General features: G+C 32.8%; 1 protein-coding gene across 1 annotated transcript; it reads left to right on the top strand.

Annotated features, from left to right (window-relative positions):
• Positions 1 to 5782: 5782 nt before the first annotated feature.
• On the top strand, positions 5783 to 21210 carry LOC127732070 (two pore potassium channel protein sup-9-like). Its single transcript, XM_052241125.1, has 3 exons — positions 5783 to 5999; positions 18178 to 18486; positions 19789 to 21210. The coding sequence occupies exons 2-3, from the start codon at positions 18204 to 18206 to the stop codon at positions 20568 to 20570; spliced, it is 1065 nt and encodes a 354-aa protein (XP_052097085.1). The 5' UTR covers positions 5783 to 5999; positions 18178 to 18203; the 3' UTR covers positions 20571 to 21210.
• Positions 21211 to 22100: the final 890 nt, after the last annotated feature.

Here is a 22100-nt window from a genome sequence, read left to right as displayed (position 1 = left end):
TTGTTGGGTCCATGTTGCTTTATATGTTATGTTTTAAGGCCATTTAAAATTAATTGATATATTTTCATCCCCGCCCGCCCCTCTGAAATTGTCCCGCCCTGATTTTTTTTTTTATTTTTAAAAATTTACGATTTCCGGATTTTGTTCATTTCCGTTACCGGTAACCGCCGATAATTTTGTTTCATTCAAAACTTCCTGTAGCAAATTTCGGTTTACGTATTTTTTCCAAGTAATTTAACCAAAATGATTAAGTCGAAATATTCTGCTGTTATGATGACAGCATTATCTTCCGAGAATAGAAATTGCTTACGAGAAGGGCATGAAATATTCGGGTTACGAGTAACAGGCGGTGTCCAAGAACGCAAATCGCGGTATGTCACAAATTTCAGTGATTAGAAACCTGTGGATTTTTTATACGACCGCAAAAATTGAAAATTTTTTGGTCGTATATTGGTATGACGTTGGCGTCGTCGTCGTCGTCGTCGTCGTTGTCGTCGTCGTCGTCGTCGTCGTCTGGCGTCGTCCGGCGTCGTCCGAAGACACATTGGTTTTCGCACTCTAACTTTAGTTTAAGTGAATGGATCTCCATGAAATTTTACCATAAGGTTCAATACCACGAAAGGAAGGTGGGGATTGATTTTGGGGGTTATGGTACCAACAGTTAAGGAATTAGGGGCCAAAAAGGGGCCAAAAATAAGCATTTTTGTAACTTCCAGACAATAACTTGTGTGTAAGTGTATGGATCTCTCTGACATTGTACCACAAGGTTCCATATCACAAAGGGAAGGCTGTAATTGATTTTGGGGGTAATTGCCTCAAAATTTTAGGAATTAGGGGCCAAAAAAGGGGCAAAAAACAAGCATTTTTCTAGTTTCATGACAATAACTTGTGTGTAAGTGTTTGGATATTTCTGAAATTGTACTACAAGGTTCCATATCACAAAGGGAAAGCTGGAATTGAGTTTGGGGGTAATTGCCCGAAACATTTAGGAATTGGGGGCCAAAAAGGGGCCAAAAATAAGCATTTTTCTAGTTTCCAGACAATAACTTGTGTTCAAGTGTATGGATCTCTCTGAAATTGTACTGCAAGGTACCATACCACAAAGGGAAGGCTGGGATTGAGTTTGGGGGTGATGAATCATAAGGGGGTTCAAAAAATTTGGGGGGGGGGATTTTTTTTTCTTCTTTTTTTTCCTTTTTTTCCTTTTTTTTTTCTTTTAAAATTTTCCATTTTAAGTTGGTTATTTCTGATTAATATTTAAAAGCAAATAATAATGATATGGTAGGAGATACACACCAAACAGGATGTGTAAATTATTATATAATAAGTATTGTGCAATAGCAAGAAATTTTCAATTGCACAGTATTGCACAATTGCAAGAAATCTTCAATTGCACAGTATTGCGCAATAGCAAGAAATCTTCAATTGCACAGTATTGCGCAATAGCAAGAAATATCCAATAGCACAATATTGCGCAATAGCAAGAAATTGTCAATTGTACAGTATTGCACAATAGCAAGAAATATTCAATTGCACAGTATTGTGCAAAAGAAGATACTTTGTATAAATTGCTTATTTCTTGATCAATTTCAATGGGGTTTTATTCTTGAATTCTTGGGGTTCTTTAATATGCTGAATCTAACCGTGTATCAAGTTTTTGGATTTTGGGCCCCGTTTTTAAATTGGTCCACATTGAGGTCCAAAGGGTCCAAAATTTAACTTTGTTTGATTTCATCAAAAATTGAATTATTGGGGTTCTTTGATATGCCGAATCTAACCGTGTATTTAGATTCTTAATTTTTGGTTCCGTTTTCAAATTGGTCTACATTAAGGTCAAAAGGGTCCAAAATTAAACTTAGTTTGATTTCAACAAAAATTGAATTTTTAGGGTACTTTGATATGCTGAATCTAAACATGTATTTAGATTTTTGATTATGGGCCCAGTTTTCAAGTTGGTCCAAGTCGGGGTCCAAAATTAAACTTTGTTTGATTTCAACAAAAATTGAATATATGGGGTTCTTTGATATGCTGAATCTAACCATGTATTTAGATTTTTGATTTTTGGGCCCTGTTATCAACTTTGTCCACATTGAGGTCAAAAGGGTCCAAAATTAAACTTTGTTTGATTTCATCAAAAATTGAATTCTTGGGGTTCTTTGATATACTGAATCTAACCATGTATTTAGATTTTTTTATTTGTGGACCCGCTATCAAATTGGTTCATATTGAGGTCAAAAGGGTCCAAAATTAAACTTTGTTTGATTTCATCAAAAATTGAATTATTGGGGTTCTTTGATATGCCAAATCTAAGCGTGTATTTAGATTTTTAATTTTGGGTCCCGTTTTTAAATTGGTCTACATTAAGGTCCAAAGTGTCCAAAATTAAACTTAGTTTGATTTTAACAAAAATTGAATTCTTGGGGTTCTTTGATATGCTGAATCTAAACATGTGTTTAGATTTTTGATTATGGGCCCAGTTTTCAAGTTGGTCCAAGTTGGGGTCCAAAATTAAACTTTGTTTGATTTCAACAAAAATTGAATATATGGGGTTCTTTGATATGCTGAATCTAAACATGTATTTAGATTTTAGATTTTTGGCCCAGTTTTCAAGTTGGTCTAAATTGGGGTCCAAAATTAAACTTTGTTTGATTTCAACAAAAATTGAATATATGGGGTTCTTTGATATGCTGAATCTTACCATGTATTTAGATTTTTTATTTGTGGGCCCGCTATCAAATTGGTTCATATTGAGGTCAAAAGGGTCAAAAATTAAACTTTGTTTGATTTCATCAAAAATTTAATTATTGGGGTTCTTTGATATGCCAAATCTAACCGTGTATTTAGATTTTGAATTTTGGGTCCTGTTTTTTAAATTGGTCTACATTAAGGTCCAAAGGGTCCAAAATTAAACTTAGTTTGATTTTAACAAAAATTGAATTTTTGGGGTTCTTTGATATGCTGAATCTAAACATGTGTTTAGATTTTTGATTATGGGTCCAGTTTTCAAGTTGGTCCAAGTTGGGGTCCAAAATTAAACTTTGTTTGATTTCAACAAAAATTGAATATATGGGGTTCTTTGATATGCTGAATCTAAACATGTATTTATATTTTAGATTTTTGGCCCAGTTTTCAAGTTGGTCCAAATTGGGGTCCAAAATTAAACTTTGTTTGATTTCAACAAAAATTGAATATATGGGGTTCTTTGATATGCTGAATCTTACCATGTATTTAGATTTTTTATTTTGTGGGCCTGCTATCAGATTTGTTCATATTGAGGTCAAAAGGGTCCAAAATTAAACTTTGTTCGATTTCATCAAAAATTGAATTATTGGGGTTCTTTGATATGCCAAATCTAACCGTGTTTTTAGATTTTTAATTTTGGGTCCCGTTTTTTAAATTGGTCTACATTAAGGTCCAAAGGGTCCAAAATTAAACTTAGTTTGATTTTAACAAAAATTGAATTCTTGGGGTACTTTGATATGCTGAATCTAAACATGTGTTTAGATTTTTGATTATGGGACCAGTTTTCAAGTTTGTCCAAGTTGGGGTCCAAAATTAAACTTTGTTTGATTTCAACAAAAATTGAATATATGGGGTTCTTTGATATGCTGAATCTAACCATGTATTTTGATTTTGGACATTGGACCATAATAGGTATATTAAAAAAATTCAAGTTCTTAGACCACATTCTTTCTGTGTCAGAAACCTATGCTGTGTCAAATATTTAATCACAATCCAAATTCAGAGCTGTATCAAGCTTGAATGTTGTGTCCATACTTGCCCCAACTGTTCAGGGTTCGACCTCTGCGGTCGTATCAAGCTGCGCCCAGCGAAGCATTTTATTTATATATAAAATGACTTTGTGTCTGGAATTTTGGACTGCGAATGATATCCAAAGCGCAAGAATCGTGGAACACATTGCTACAAAAAAACTGGAATAAAGAAATTGACACAAGCACGAACTTGTGCGATCTATGACCATATATATTGAGTACAAAAAAGTCGGCCAACCTGGGACCATTATACTTGTATAATAGGCCAATGGCCAACGTACAAAATGTTTTATAACAAGCCCTTAGATTCACCCCAAGGCTGTTATTTTTTGTGGAATAAGAGCAAACACCATCTTCTTCTGATATACAATTTCAGCTTCATTTATATTGAAGATTACGAACTGTTGCATGCGCGGAGTATGTGATTAAAAATATGTCCCCAAACCCTCAATAGAGTCATTAAACAACTTCTTCTTTTTGGTTAAGTTCATGTTTTACATTGTATTTTTTCACGGCTGCATAAGAATCACAAGGTTCATGTGGACTCTGGCTAGAATGGCTGCGTTTTCCGTGACCCCAACATTTACTCTGAGTACAGACAAACTTGTGCATCTAGAAAAGTTTTAAGGCATAGCATGCCCTAGATAAATAAAATTCAACTGCATTGTATGTTTTAGAAAACATGCAGAAGATGATTAAATTAACAAACAGTTGAGTTTCGCTTGATATGGTGTTGGTCCACTCAGGTACACAGTTTAATCACCAATTATTGTCGGGTATCTATTGTCCATCTATTGTCCTTGTAAATCAATACAGTTCACTTCAAATATTTCATGTGGGAAAGTTCTCAAACCTTTCCCAACTTAGTTTATTTTGGCACCTTCTGGAGGAATGAAAAAAAAGTGCAATGGAAAATCCTGTTAAGTTTATAATTTTCTAAAACATACAATATATTTGAATTGTATTTATCTAGGGCATGTTTCCAGAACCCGTCTGTACTCAGAGTAATTTTTGAGGTGAAAATGCAGCCATTTTAGCCAAAAGGTCCACATGAACCTTAAAAGCATAAACCCTAGTATTTTCAACAGAGTTTGAGTTTTTATTTCACTCTGTATTCATAATACTTGTAATGGGCGCTACAAACCATAGCTAAGAAAGCAAAAATAAATTTGATGTAGATAGTCTTAAAGAGAGCATTTATCCAACTTTTTGCTATTCACTAAAAATAAGTTTCTAAAGCGGTAATTACATGTAGAACAGTGGATGCCAATCAGAAATATTTATTAAGAATTTGAAACATTATGTAGAATTCCTTGTATATACATGATATAAGCTGAATATTACCCTTGCATATGAACAGTATGATTGAAACCAGCCCCCACTATCTACAAAGGCAAATGAATAGTGGGAGCTGGTTTCAATCAGACTGGCATATGAAGAACACGTCACAAAAGGGTTTCGGAGGAAATACAAATTAAAAAATTAAATCCTCCCACCCGCCCCATTTTTGTCAAACATTTGGATGAAAATCTACTAATTAATTTTAGTTGGCCTTATAATGACTTATTTTTTGGCCATGGTGTATTCTAACCTTTTTCGACATGTAGAATTGATTCTATGCATGGTGTTTTCTTTTTTTTTTAGTTTTTTGCTACCATTGAATAATAATTAAAGTTCATACAGCCTCGGAAAAAGTCGGGCTTAGCAGATTGATTTCTCTGTTAAGAAACAATTTTGCTTTGATTATATATGTTTTTGTTATCTCATACGCAATAAACTTTTCTAATAATGATTAACAATCTTATATGGTAATGAACTCATTGCCATGATTACCAAGGGAATATAATTGAATGTAAGTCATTGTGAATGCGCTGCGACAGTTTTCTATGCATAAATATTGACACTATAGATACAATCGATAATGTAAAGTAATATTCATGCACTATTTGAAATTGACATCTATTTATACATTGTAAACATCAACCGTCTGTTACCACAATTTTTATACAAGAAAGCGGGAAAATCGACAGTGTATTGATTTCATATAATCACCGTAAGCGGACTCCCGAACAATTGGCGAGACGTGAAAACTTGAAGACACTGTTTCATGTCACATTACAGATATGCTATGATAGTTATTTGGTATCTATAATTCTTCTTACGGAATGTCAGCTATCAGGAATTTGACTTGAAGAAATGGATCAAGCAAGTTAAAATCAAATTAAGGTTAGTGAATTTAAATCTGTTGGGAAAATTTATAAAGATTTATAAAACTAGATAGTAACCAGCGCTAGTGTGTGTATCAATTAAGGACATTTTGAATATATCTCTTTATAGAAACGGAACACTAACATTTAAACTGTTTGTTTGGTGGTGAGGGGCAAACGAATGAACATAATGCAGCCTGGTTTATATTCACACAGCTGCAACATTAAAGCTGAACTTAGCATGTTATAGGTAACTAATTGTTAAGGACCGGGTGCTCAGGCGGGTCTGGAAACGTCTCTTTGTGTGTCGTAGCGTGACTGTTTCTTTGGAGTATTCTTTTTCTTTTTATACATTCCATGTTTATCAGTAAAATGAGTCACATTAATCATAAAACTTTAAACAGCAACTTAAATTAGTCAAACTTTTTTCAGCTGATTTTTATAGTTGTTCTGTAACACCACTGTCCCAGGTAAGAAGATGTGTGGCGCCCGCAAACATATTTGACCCCGCCACATTCTGTATGTGTCCGTCCCAAGTCAGGAGACTATAATGTGTTGCTGTAACTCCATTGCTTTTCGTTTATTGTTATAAATCAGGCCGTTAGTTTTCTCGTTTTTTTTTATTTTACATTTGTCATGTCGGGGCCTTTTGTAGCTTGCTTTGCGGTATGTCGGGTTTTGCTCACTGTTAAAGATCGTACGGTGACCTATTGTTGCAAATTAATTCTGCGTCCTTCTGATTTGATATTTGGTTGAAACTGTCTCAATAGAAATCATACCACATCTTCTCTTTATACTAGTTTGAGTCTTTCAATAGATTTATGTGGAACGTTCGTATATTTATTATCTGACAACAGAGAGAACAGTCCATCCACTGCAAGTTTTTTTTTAAATTTCTAATGACCCGTAGACGTGTTATGCATTGCAATTGTCGTTGGGTTACTGTTTCATTGATATATACCCATTATATCCATCATCATCATACTGCAAAGGATGTTTTACTTTGAAAAATCAACGAACAATTTAATAATCATTGATAATACTATTTGAGAAAAACCTGTTTTAATATGAGGGACATGAACACTGCGTTTAAAAATACCTTTGACGGATTATTATTGAAATTTAAAGATCGAGTGTTGTATGTACTTGTTCGTTCGAGAAGCAGAATTGATCGCGTATAGTAGGTTGTTCGTAATAGATGAAGGTCTGGATAAAGGGTGCTTCATTTCTTTATAAATTAACTTTTAAGACCATTTTTCTCTATTCTTTATTTCTTTTGGCCCTTTATTCTTTTCATTTCAGCGCCCTATTATTCTCTATTTTTTATTTTTGGACCTATTTTGTTTCTCTATATTCTTTACACTTTTTGTCTTTTATTCTGCACATTTTGTCCATTATTCTCAATTCTGTAAACCCCATCCAGACCCTCATCGATTGCAAAACATTCTGTCGAATGTCTTTTTCGCGTTGAACACGTGTTTTACAATTACCGAACTATGGAAACACACTTTGAGAACCAGTAACGAAATATTTCATAGTGTCGCACTAGACAAGATTTTGCTTTCTTTGCGATCTTTTCAATTTGCAAGCAAAAATCAATTAAGGATACCAAAAGAACAAATCTGAATGACCATTAATAAGACTGACACTTGAGATTGTCCATTTACATACGTCTTCCCCTAAAAGCTAATGGAGAGCTTTGTCTTCATTTGTTGGCTAATTGGTTTTTGATGATAACGGAAAAAGAAAAAAATATATCGTTGCGTGATTGAGCATGTAATGAAACATTTCACTTTTTTTTTAGCTTATCAATTATGTCATTCGCCACTTCAAAATCTTAAGGGCTATGGGTAATATCTGTGTTCGTAATCCAAGATGAAAATAACGATAGGTTATTGGTTGAATTTCAATTCGTGTAGGACGTTTTTAACCAATCACAACGTTTTGGTGTACGCTGTCGCATGTTACCTAAAATGCATTAGATTTTTAAACGGTAAATTATACTAGAACTAAGGTTGTAATTCCTTCAGGCAAAGCTTGTATAAGTCAGTTTTGTCTTTACTATTTAAGGCTCATTTGGTTTTCTATGTTGTTTTGTGTACTGTTGTCTGTCTGTCTTTTTCTTTTTTAGCCATGACGTTGTCAGTTTATTTTAGACTTATGAGTTTGAATATCCCTTTGGTATCCTTCGCCTCTCTTTTGATGTCAATTTTCATTAATGTATTATAACTATAAATATTTGTCTTCCCAAACTGTTGATCTTGGAATTGTCCCATGATGATTTGTGGGTTCATTTTTTAGACACAATTTAATGGAAAATTATAAGAAGTGATTATACAATCTCTATAAGAATAAGAAGATGTGGTATGATTGCAATAAGACAACTATCCACCAAAGTTCAAATGAAGTGGTTGTAAGCAATCATAGGCAACCGTACGGCCTTCGACAATGAGAAAAACATTATTGATATCAGAGTAGAAATGATGTTCATCAATGTTGACTAATTACATACTTTCGATGGCCTGTAGTTACACGCACTGTTTGAATGACAGGAAAATGATTTTAAGTTAAGTAATTAGTAACCTTTATTTTTACAATTAATGACAGTAATGTCAATGTTCACTCTCTAGAGATTCTAAAAAATGTTGCACAGACCATTCTGTTTACACATTCACTGATTTGTGTGATGGATAAAGATTGTATATGAGGGTCTAGATGGATGGGGGTGGGGGTCCTTCATTTCTGTATTCTTTAATTTTTTAGGCCATTTTTCTCTATTTATTTATACTTTTACCCCATTATTCTCTATAGATTCTTTATTTTTTTGGTCCATGTTTCTCCATTCTTTATATTTTTTGCCCATTATTCTCTATTCTGTAAACCCCCATCCACACCCTCGTATATTCCAATGGATAGCTTTTACTATTATTACAACATATACAATGAATAAATACTTAGATGAGAAAATAAATATAGTAAAATGAAAATGAAAACTATATTAGCGCAGTAGATTTTTAGCTACGGATTAAAACGCAATGCTGAACTATGAAACAAACCTGGCGCCACATATTGTTTTCGCCATACTCGGGCATTTTATAGCTTTCACTACGGTATTGGTTTTGCTCATTGTTGAAGGCTGTACAAAAAACTCATAGCGAAATATACATGAAATGATAAGCCTTCTTAAAGATGGCATTAAAATTGTGGAAAAAATTCTGTCAGGTTTTTTTTTCAATGTGATAAATAAAATCTTAGTGACTTATTCACTCCCTTTCTTTGTAGTTTTACGCGGAACGTTCCTAACCCCAGGAATAGATTACTTGTACCTTATCTGTATTGGGCAAAACCCTTCGAAATTTTGGGTCCTCAATGCTCTTCAACTTCGTACTTTTTTTAGCCTTTTTTACTTTTTTGGTTCGAGCGTCACTGATGAGTCTTTTGCAGACGAATTGGGCGTCTGGCGTACAACATTGTAATTGAGCCCGGTTTATTTGATGAGTTTTTTGTTCACTTTTAAAGTATATTAACCAATATAAAAATAAAAACGAGACAATATATATATATATATATTACATCGGTGATCCGTTTATTTGGCATGCACACGTATAAAAAACGTTTCAAACAACGTTCAAACCTATGATTGCGTTGGATAAAAACCGCAATTTTTATACGTGTGCATGCAAAACAAATTTCTTGTTAGAGGGTTCTAAATACAGCACAAACAACATTTTCCAAAAGACCAAAAAAGTGAAAAAGTATATTTTAACAAAACGCATTTGACTAGCAGGTCTAACAACGGATGTTCTTAAACCCTGCTGACTGCCATTGGCGATTGCCAAATAAACGGATCACTAGATGTAACAAAATGGATCTTAACTATTAATTTAATACCAAACAGAAAACAATAAACTTGCGGAAAAGATGGTATACCGCAAACAAAAGGTGCAAAAATTAGTACACCATATCCTGATTTCGACAATTAATGTCTCTTCAGTGATGTTAGGAATCGACCCGGTATTTGGATATAAACAAGTCTAAATTGAAAACAACGTTCAAACCTATGATTGCGTTGGATAAAAACCGCAATTTTTATACGTGTGCATGCAAAACAAATTTTATTGTTAGAGGGGTCTAAATACAGCACAAACAACATTTTCCAAAAGATCAAAAAAGTGAAAAAGTATATTTTAACAAAACGCATTTGACTAACAGGTCGAACAACAAATGTTCTTAAACCCTGCTGACTGCAATTGGCGATTGCCAAATAGACGGATCACCGATGTAATAAATGGATCTTAATATATATAGCGATGGTTCTATGAACTTGTCACGTGATAATTACTGTCACTCTTCCTCAGCTTGCGTTTTGTATGTATCGGTTGAATAGGGATATAAAAAGTCTGCTGAATTTCTTTACAATTTGTAAAGACTAAGGACAATTCATAGCTAGACATATAGTTTGGGCACTTATATGTAATTGAAGACAGTTATATAAACCCCTAGATCTATTTTTATTTCATTGTGTTGTTGGATAGCTGTATTATTAGCATACTTTTCAAATCTTCGTTTGTTCGCATCTTGGGTAAAGACCATTAGACGGCTCGTTTTAAAGCTATAAAATGCAAACCAAAGAAGTTTGACAGCTTCCTGTAACAGACTTACTCTCAGTTTGCAACTCCATCGCCACAATTTCTAATATGACAGTGCCAGAGAAGTTTAAATAAAGAAATACTTAACATTCTCGTAAAAAAATAATAGGTCTTGTTTATTCCTGAAATAGGCTGTCAGATCATCCGTTATTGCCGATCATGACCAGTATAAGTTGGACGAAGGAAATAGGGAAATAAGTATTAAAAAAGAAACAAAAAAAAACCCCAAAACACAAAACACACGGTCATACAATTTGTAGGAAACAAGTTTATCGTAAATGCATTGCAAATTTGCTGATCATAAATACAAAAGAGAGTTTATTCATCAAAAACAGCAGTGGGAGTTGCACTTGATTGATTAAAGTTGAAAATATTTTCAAAGGGAATTCAAAGTGCAAATTACACATTAATCAAAATTGGAAATTTATTGCATTGAGTTTTTATTTTTTTATTTAGACCTGTTTAAATGCTTAAGTAGGATACCAGATCAGACGTTTCAATTTTGGCTTTTAAGTCGAAAGCAGCATTATTAAAACTTCATAATAAATGTATGATGAGGCATTGACAACATTGTTTCATATTCCTCAACATTTCATCGATTAGACAGCTCAAAACTGAAACCCCTGGCTCTTATACGATCAATTAGAGGTTTATATTTGCGCAAAGATGGTTATACCAACCTTTAATAAAATCAGTAATTAACCATGAGATTTCATAATTTCAAGGAAGTACTTATTCATTTTGATACATTGGGTGGATTCATGGTTCGATGAAGTTGTTATTGTCAACAATAGTAAAAAAGATCGTGTAGGGTAACGAGGCGGAAATTGTTTTGACAATTTTATGCAACAACGAAAAATGATTTTATTCCGATCAAAGGGAAAAGGTGGTGGGGGCGTAAGCACTCTACCTTCTGTGAGTCCGTCTCTAAATGCCAATATAATTAAAATCGCTTTTAAAGTAGATATTTCTTTTAAGATGCGAGCTCGTTAGTTCTTTTCGAAGACCTGCCTGAAAATGCAAAGATTGAAAACGACAATACAATCACTTTTCCGGTAATTTGTGTTTATTTTGTCACTTCTTTGTAAGCACTCTTGTTAACTTTGGTGTTCTCTGCTTATTTGTTTTTGCTCAATACTTTTGTTTGTTGTGGAAAGTTGTCTTATTAGCAATCATACCTTATCTTCTTTTTTTTTATATTGTTGCTGTTTTCTGTGTTTTTTTGAACTCATTGTATTAACTTTTTTTGTATTCATCATTAATATACTAATAGTGTTTAAAAGATTGAAGGTTAATTGCTACCCCCTCGATCCCTCACATGTTGAAGAGACCTTTCTCAAGTCAGGAATCTTATCAGCAGTTGTTTTCAAATACATCTCAAGGTTGTAGTCCTTTAATTAGTTTTAATGTTGAAGTAGATCTTTGTTAGTTAATACTATTGAAATTATGCAGAACTTGTCAAGACTTGAAACAATTTAGAGCTTGATATATTGCTAAGACATGTGTCTTTTATTGAAGAAAGAACGTATACTTTTAGATTTGTTTTAATCGTTCGTATGCTGTCCTAATGAAGACATATACTTCAAAATCGTTTAATGCATTCTTATAGTGTTGTAATATATATGGTATTGGGGAGAGATATTAGTTTACTAGTTTATTTGACTGCAGTAATGTCACCCGCTTCAATCTACTATAACGGTCCCATATGTTATTTCGATATATTTCAATTCAAATCTTTATCGTCATAATACTACAACTTTTGCATGTAAAAAAAACACCATAAAAACATCTATTATATACATATTCAAGTTAATAGATAAGAGGTCCTTTGTCCTCAGCTCTATTGACTGCTTTATATATAAGATACCAAACTTATTTACCTGAATGTACGATATACGGTCTGGTGATATATGTCACTTTAACTATATTAGATCAAGCTATAAATTAATTTTATATTTTCATTTATCAAACTTTTCTAATTTTTCATTGTTTATTATATATGTATGTGTGTAAGCCATTGGCTCATATGGACGTAAAGTGCTTTTCAATCAAGCGTATAAAAATAAGACTTAATTTGACAATGTAAAAAGAAATGAATTCCATTTTCATATTTTTCAACTTTTTGCATAGCCTATCATCTCTGGGAATTTGAAGATGTCTCCCTTTTGGCTATTTATAAATTGTTGTCACTAATTCCAAATTTTGTTATCAGCTTTCTAAATTCAAATTTGGAGCCAGGCAGATAATTTTATTCTGAACATGTAATTTGGTGTTGTCTTCTATATCTGTTAGTTTTTTTTGAAATTTATTTTTCATGAAAAATACTTAAATTTAATTTCATTTAAAAATAAGGAGAAGTGGTATGAATGCCAATGAGACAACTATCCACCCAAGTTCAAATGAAGTGGATGTAAGCACTTATAGGCAACCATACGGCCTTCGACAATGAGTAAAACCAATACCGTATAGTCGGCTATAAAATTCATTTAATTTCAATTTGATTTATTCCCTTATAGTTTTAGATATTTTAGGTATCCAAATCCAGACCTGTTTCAACTATCCCATTATTTTCCATATTAAAATCAAGTTTGAACAGTAAATTCATAAAGAGTCAAGATTGTGGATCAATACAAAGTATTCTTTAACAAGATGATTGATGTCTTGAGAATATCATCTAACTAGATATACTATAGGTTGATAGTTATTATAAAGTTCCAGAGGAAGTCTCCCCAACCCAGATTTGATGAAGTTTTTCTTGCATGTAATACATACTTACAAAACTATAGATATAAATTTTCCATAGGTGTTTTATCAATGTAATTAAAAGGGTCGAATTTTGTTTTCATGAATTATTTGCACTCTTTTTGGCTTTAAAATATGTGATATAACTTTTTAAATATAAAGCAAAGTAAATTCTGAATTGTATAAAGCTATGGGATTTTCTAATGAATCAAAGATATTTAACAATAATATAGGTCTGTAAAGAATGGATAAGCATAGCTCGTATTTTATGTTATTGTATATCTTTATTATTTGTTTTTAACGTTTTTTTGTTTTCATTCGCACTCGAGATCACATGACAGGAAGATTATCGCTTGTCAGACTCAAATCCCTTCATGAGCTTAATATTGGCAAGAGAATAAGTTGACATGGAATGACTTTTTTTAGCGAATATGAACCAATTATTTGGTAATAAAAAATGACAGTACTTTATAAATTGCATGCGTCCGAAGGGCTTTTCTGGATTTACCTTCATCAGGAATGCTCTAAGCCGAATATTTGAAAGCCAAGAAAGTATACATGATACAGTTGAAGAGCTATAAGACCAAAAAAAAAAGGACATTCATAATGTAGCTATTATAAACTGAAAATCTTAACTTCAGTAAAACACATTTTTAATCTCTCGAATTAAAGTTTGGAAATTATTTATGAAACATTTTTCCGTGACATCTTAATATTTTCATACTTTGCCATTTCAAATGTTTGAATTTAAGTACATTGAATTAATTGCTAGTAATTTAGTTTTATGGTAAATCCTACATTTTCTCATAAACGAATCCCTAAATAAAATATAAATAATAAAATTGTGAGAAAATGCAAAAACTTCAAAATCAAGATCAAAGAATTAGCACTCGTTAAATGAGAAATCAATACATAATATCGATCTGCAATCCAAACGGTTAACAATGCCTGCTAGAATATTACAACCAAAGGATATCACCACCATTCTTCTTGAAAATTGAAATATGATTTATACTGGTTTTACGTTTCAATGTCAATTTCCATATCATATTGAGATGAAATCAGTGTAACAATAGACAAGTTGAATACCGAGTGATTAATCCAATATGTCGATTATCCAATAAAACGTCTACGGAATTCCCTGTATACACCGTCTTAGTTATTGGATTTTATTGTAACTGTATTTGACAAAGAAATTGCTTTTATTTGGAATCGTTCAAACAAGAAATGCAAAGCAGAGTAATTTGTTTCCCTCGGCTTATATTATATTAGAGAAATGCAAGAAATTTTCAAAATTGGATTTAAAGTCTTTTCTGTTGGTTGATTGATAATTTAAGTGAATTTATTAAGTATTTATTTTCATCTGAATTTCGTGAATGGAATAAATGTCATTTTATCATGCCCAGTTTTCTTTGTTTTGTCGTATTTTTTGGTCTTTTGGCGTACTGATACCTTTTATACTAATAAGTAAAATCAAGTCGTAAATTTAATTGAATATTTGTTTTTATACAAAGCTTTGACGGTGACCCATATAGTTGTTAATTTCTGTGTCATTTGGTCTCTTGTGAAGATTTGTCTCATTTGCATTAATACCACATCTTCTTTTTCACATCAAAATCACCTTTTCTTTGACTTAACTATATCGTTGAAATTTATCAAACTATATCAAATTTTGAAACAAAATATATACTTCAACCCAAATTCAACGTTAAAAAATCAACTTTAATTCAACGTTGAAACAACATTGATACTCCAACCTACTTTCAACGTTAAACAGTCAACTTTATTTCAACGTTGAAACAACCTATCCTTTGCAACCTAAAACCAACGTTGTCCTTTAAAAGTTGAATCAACGTCATGACGAGAAATCAACCAATTTTCAACGTTGAAATGACGTTGAGTACCGGGTGGGAGTCATCTTTTGATGTACTGAGAACACGCACTAAGAAAAAGATAACAAAGCAATATAAATATACAATATTCGTACAGTAAAGGAAAACATCAAATGTATTTGACGATCTTTAGTAACAGAGAGAAAAGTGAGGTTAGCCGAGCTCATCTTCTGTTTCCTAGCGAGTACAAATACATTTTATATTTTCCTACACTGTAAAAATATTGTTTTATCTTGCAATTAAACATTGAACTTGAACGTTTAGTTTTTATAACTGTCTCCTTGACTTTAACGAAACATCTCTTTTTATTAATATTAAGACTTTCAACATCAATTTAACACCCTTTTTGTAGTAATTAAGATTATAACACATGTTGACTGCTGTACCCCTCTGTTTGACAATTTTACCTATTATGCATGTCGGTTTGTTTTGTTCACACATCGTTGTCAATATAATGGAATTTTATGCGACTGTCATACTAGTAAGAGGTTTAGCTAGCTATAAGGCCAGGTTTAATCCACCATTTTCTACATAAGAAAATGCCTCTACCAAGTCAGGAATATGACAGTTGTTGTCCATTCGTTTGATGTGTTTGAGCTTTTGATTTTGCCATTTGCTTAGGGACTTTCCGTCTGGAGTTTTCCTCAGAGTTCGGTATTTTTGTAATTTTAATTTTGCCCTCCAAAAAAAGTATTTATATATACCAAAAGGGTAACCAAACAAAATCTCTGTAGTTTCCTATATCTGAAGTTCAATGGTATATATTAAACCAACTTAGTCCCTGCATGAAATGAGGACAAATGAAAGGATTATACACGGTGTTTGAAAAAAATATTAGATCCCTTCAAAAGGAGGGGAGGAACTTACGTTTCTATTTGCTTACCAGACACTTTTAGCAAATTTGTTTTCATAGTTTTTAAGTCAGGAACCTGATGTTCAGTGGCTGTCGTTTGTTGATGTGGTTCATAAGTGTTTCTCGTTTCTCGTTTTTTTATATAGATTAGACCGTTTGGTTTTCCTGTTTGAATGTTTTTACACTATTCCTTTTTTGGGCCCTTTATAGCTTGCTGTTCGGTGTGAGCCAAGGCTCCGTGTTGAAGGCCGTACTTTGACCTCTCATGGTTTACTTTTACAAATTGTGACTTGGATGGAGAGTTGTCTCATTGGCACTCATACCACATCTTCTTATATCTATTTGTATTTCCAAAAACAGTTATAAATATTCTTTCAAGATGGATTCGAACAAATTCTTACTAATAACGTTCTTGTGCTCAAAGTATTCCACTATTTCAAGTTTCGCGAGTATGTCTTTGAAATCAGAAAACCAATTATTTCTACATCTAGATTTATGTCTTATTGATGCATATGTAAAAATATTTCTAAAAGGTTGAATTTAGGGACTTAACGGCCCTCCTCAGAAACATAAGCTAAATCAATCTACAGAGTAACAGACATTCTGTCATCAGTTATTTCATTTATATCCTCATATCTAACGGAAGTTAATCTAGAACAGCATGAATTAGATGCCGTCACATTAGGACTTTTAATCTAAGTTCGCTAGCAACCGATCTTTATTTTAAGTGTCAAGTATACTAATGAATATGAGGTTTGGTATAATCAGTGGTATTGTCTTTATTATTATGTATGTTTTGAGATGTGATTAGCTGCTTTTCCAAAGACTACTGTGACTGTCTTGTATGGTACGTAGTTGTATTATCAGGCGGAAATAACCGTTTGGTGCCTTAAATTTTGCTGAAAGACATAACTGAACACTTCAAAATCCTCTATTATTATGACAAAACTATAATAAAGGTTTTCGTTCAGAATGACAAGAAAAGCTAAAAGTCAAGACCCTCGTATCGCTCTCCGATAAGCGTTATAAATCATTCTAAAGCCTTTTTATCGACATATAAAACGGTATTGTATGTTTCAAAGTTGTATTAGCATTCTAGGTGCTTTAATTTTTTCTAAAAAACATAATTAAACATTTCCAATTCCTCTGTTATTATGACAAAATGATAAGAAGACTTTCACCAAGAATGACAAGAATAGCGAAAAGTCAAAACCCTCGTAATGCTCTCCGATAAGCGTTAACTTATAGTTTATTCTAAAACCTTTTTATCGACATAAAGAAAAGTCTTGCGCTGACATTTCACGTTGGCATTTCATGTTTGTATAAGGCATTAAGTGTTCATAGATATTCGTGATGGTGGTATTGCTAATTCCATCATTCTATTGATTTTGAAATCAGTAAAACACTAGCGAGAGAAAGGAAACCCCTGACGGTTCATAAATCACAACACAGTATCTTATTTAATGAGCATTCATGTAGGAAGAGATTTATGGGTAGTGATATTACAGAAAAGAGGAAAATAATCATTATTAATATAACACTTTTGCTGTATTTATAAGGATTTAAAGAGTTTCATATTCAAATGGATAATTTATTGTAAAGCATATACAAATTATTTAAACCAAAAAAGCGAATTCTTAACATTGTTGATCACAAAATCGGAATAAAGAAAATACTGAGATTGGAATTTTAGGATTATTATTTAATTGATTAGAACTTTTATGTAAGGTAAGTCTCTGTCACAAAAGCACGTTCGGATTTTCTCTATGATAATGTATGTAACTATACTTATAACCAACAGTGAGTAAGTCTACAACGCAAAACATTGATAATGTTCCTTAAAAGAGTTGTTTTCAATTTGAAGAGAGAGAGAGAGAGAGAGAGAGAGAGAGAGAGAGAGAGAGAGAGAGAGAGAGAGCCTATTTTGTTATTTCGGGCAACGATTAATTAATATTTAATGATTTTAATTGCCTTCCTAACGAAGTTATCAAATTTCCTGTATATGTCATATTTGTTTATTGTAGGTGTATTTCCTGTATAAGTCATATTTGTTTATTGTAGGTGTTTGCAAAGCCGACCAATAAAGAATGAAAAGACAGAACGTGCGAACCTTGTCGCTGATCATATGTACATTTACTTATCTTCTTATTGGAGCAGCAGTGTTTGATTCACTTGAATCCGACTTTGAAATAGAAAATAGGCGCAATCTACGAGAAAGAGAACGCAAAATCAGAGAAAAATATAATATCACTGATGAGCATTTTGAAAAAATCAGAATAAACGTTATAAAGTCGAAACCCTATCAAGCCGGTACCCAGTGGAAATTTTCTGGTGCCTTATACTTCTCTTTAGTTGTTGTAGCCGTTATAGGTAAGTAACAATATCAAGCCGGTACTCAGTGGACATTTTCTGGTGCCTTATTTTTCTCTGTAGTTGTTGTAGCCGTTATATGTTAGTAAGCCGGTACCCAGTGGAAATGTTCTGGTGCCTTATACCGAGTCCTCTTTAGTTGTTGTAACCGTTATAGGTAAGAAAGCCGGTACCCAGTGGAAATGTTCCGGTGCCTTATACTCCTCTTTAGTTGTTGTAGCCGTTAAAGGTAAGTAAGCCGGTACCCAGTGGAAATGTTCTAGTCCCTTATGCTCCTCTTTAGTTGTTGTTGTTGTTAAAGGTAAGTAAGCCGGTACCTTCTGGAAATTGTTTAGTATGTTATACTTCTCTATGGGTTTGTATAGCTGCCATAGGTAAGTTCAAATAGCAATTTTAATTCCCTTTTTAAAATAGTTGGGGAGGGGTGGGGGGGGGGGGGGGTTTACGTATCCAGCAAATGTTTTAAAATCGGCACTTTGCGTTGACGGTTAGTCATAAATTATAATATCCGCACAGCAACCAGTGTTTTTATTGCTGCATATTTAAAATTTAAGTTTTGACTCCAAATGTTTAGCTTATAACACAAATAATTATAGCTATAACTTCAGACATAATCAAAAGTTAATGGTTGTCCAGCTAAGGCCAATTTGGGCTTGATGCTCCTAAATGTTTTATATATTTGACTTTCCGAATGTGTTGTCTCCAGCTTACTTTATGACGCTTATTCAAGGTTATTCACGAAACAAATATTCAGTGCACTGGAATCGATACTAATATTCAACATTTCCCCTATTTGCTACAGACACCTTCATATTTCAGTATTTTCTAGGAACAATAAATTACGTGTTTTAAAATGGAGATGTCATTAATACTTAATTAAGTTTGGCTATACCCAAGGGCAAACAAGTGTTAAAAATATAAACTTATTTATTTAATTTGGTGGTAACCCGAACAATTCAGTCGTTATATTCCGCTGATCTACATTTTCTTCATTAACAAATAGGTGATGAATTTCGGGGATGGACTGAATTATTCTGGTTAATTTGGTGGGTAAATATTAAAGGACACATTTGTATTCCAAAGTTAAATTAACAAACAAACATATAAACATTACGAAACCATTAAAAATGTTTTAAAAATCGTGCCCTTCATTTTTTCTCTCTCTTCAAAAACATATTTCACAGCATAATTATGATCAGCAATTTTTTTGTATATATAGAAAACCCCATGTAAAGATAATTTACTATAATTGGAGGGTTTTAACACCTGGAATACATTAAACATTTTAAAAATATTTTACAGGTTATGGACATAGTACTCCTAAAACTGTAAGTGGCAAGTTGTTTTGCATGGGATACGCATTAGCTGGAATTCCACTATGTATAATAATGTTCCAAAGCGTGGGCGAAAGACTTAACACATTCATGTCGTATGGATTGAAACAAATTAAAAAATGCTTCCGACTTAAGAAAACAGAGGTGTCCCAAACGGACTTGATTTTTGTGACAATGAACCTTTCTACAATCATTGTAGCCGTCGGAGCTTTAATATTTTCCCACTATGAAGGTTGGGAGTATATTGATTCTCTGTACTATTGTTTTATTACGCTAACAACAATTGGATTTGGCGATTATGTAGCTTTACAAAAGAAAGACAAAGTACAGACGCATTACTATGCATTCAGCTTACTTTTTATTCTATTTGGATTGACGGTTATATCAGCTGCAATGAATTTGTTGGTGTTACGTTTCCTTACTCTTAATTCTGAGGATGAAAGACGAGACGAACTCGAGGCAGCAATTGCAGCCCAGAATGCAGTTCATCTTGAAGGTGACGTCATAACCGGAAATGCAGGTGTTGTGGGTAATGCACAAGAGCGACCTGATTTTCAAGAGACATTATCAGTATGTTCATGCTCGTGTTATAAATGGAGGTCAGCCAGAGATAAGATTTATGGTGCAACAAACAACCCAACACGTACAAAATCTTTCATGTCAAACAATGTCCCGTCAACAAAGGAGGACAATAACTCCGAAACTGATTCATTTTTAGTTTGGCAACGGAGTAAGCGTGCGTCATTTTAAACAATTTCAGTTTTATTATCTATTTACATTATACATGTATTCATTATTTTATTACACAGCATTGCTCGGTCAGAATGAATAAAAAAAGATGAAGTTGGTATATTTTATATCTTTGAAACTGACTTCAAAGCTTCCAGAACGCCTTTTTCTCACAGAATAACTTGATAGTTGAGTAAATCTTATATTTTATCATGGCTTTTGTCATGTTTGGTAATTCTATGTTGATAGAAGTTTAACGGACGCCATCATGAGTTGGAATGGAAAGTCTGTTTTACAGAGGACGACCGATATGTTCAAATTGTCGTAACCACAATCTCTTCCTCTGTTCCTCGTTTGTGACATCACCGAATGAGAGTTCTCACCGGATGTGTGATTGTCATGAATAAAGCGACGGTTGCCATGCACATGTGGAGCAGGTGGTGTCTTCCCGATTGTCCCACTTTTTGAAAAGACAGGTAAAAAAGTAAAAAGTAACAATCGGGAATATGATTGTGGGACAATTGGGATGCTTAAATATGGGACAATCGGGAATTGTTTTGATAGTGATTAATTTGTTTTTATAGTGTGCAGTAGTTAGTTACTGGTTACTAATCAATGTATCTTATAAAATATGAAATAAACATGAATAAATAATAATATATACATATTTTGTTTCCACATAGTAGTTACATGTACAACTGAAGTATCATCAAACATAGAATATAATTTGAAGTCATAAAATAACACATTTCAAGCACTACTCAATTCTACATAAATGTGTACTAAAGAGTAAACAATTAGGCTTAGTATTTATAGCACACATAATAAACATCTTAATTTATTTTAAAAAGCACGACACGAAAAGCAGATACTTTAAAGCGCATACAATACAGAAAGTACAACAATAAACCACGCATAATACATAAGTACAACAATAAAGCATGTATAATGCACAAGTACAACAATAAACCACGCATAATACATAAGTACAACAATAAAGCATGCATAATACAAAACATAAACATCACAACACATTATATTCCTGCAACACATTTAGTCCAAGTGTAACAAATAAGATGCAATGTACGCATACTGAAACACACTATATATAACTTCACCATTCTGAAGAGGATCTTTGAATTCTTGTAGGCGTTGATAGATTTGTGTGTATTTTCCTCTCTTTGATGGTCGTACCAGTTTTTCTTCGTTTTTTTTTAGTTTTGAATGTCTCCATGGAATACTCCACCTTTTTAACACACAGCCAACCAATACTTGCTCTTTAAGGATATTCTACTCTGTTTCAAAATAACAAGCCTTTTCAAAGATTGTTATAAATTGATAGTATATAAATAACGGAACTTAAAAAGCAGAAAAAAATTAAGGGTCCGTGTCCTTGTTTTCGAAATATGGCTTTTCAAACTATATCTAATAAAATTATGAAAAGAAAAATAGGGGTTGGCGGCCAAAAGTTTTTATGGCACGACATGGATAAAACCAGAGAATTTCGAATATCTGAACATGCTTAACATTCCTTGTAGCAAGTCTAAATTT

This window comes from Mytilus californianus, unplaced genomic scaffold, assembly GCF_021869535.1.
Source record: "Mytilus californianus isolate M0D057914Y unplaced genomic scaffold, xbMytCali1.0.p SCAF_22, whole genome shotgun sequence".
NCBI lineage: Eukaryota > Metazoa > Mollusca > Bivalvia > Mytilida > Mytilidae > Mytilus > Mytilus californianus.
Note: the sequence above shows the minus strand (reverse complement) of the source record. Positions and strands in the feature narration are given on the sequence as shown.

Bases quoted from the DNA above. Each gene is read 5' to 3' on its own strand.
- LOC127732070 (XM_052241125.1), top strand. From the start codon at position 18,204: ATGAAAAGACAGAACGTGCGAACCTTGTCGCTGATCATATGTACATTT. The intron at 18,487-19,788 runs GTAAGTAACAAT...AATATTTTACAG, and splicing joins AGTTGTTGTAGCCGTTATAG to GTTATGGACATAGTACTCCT.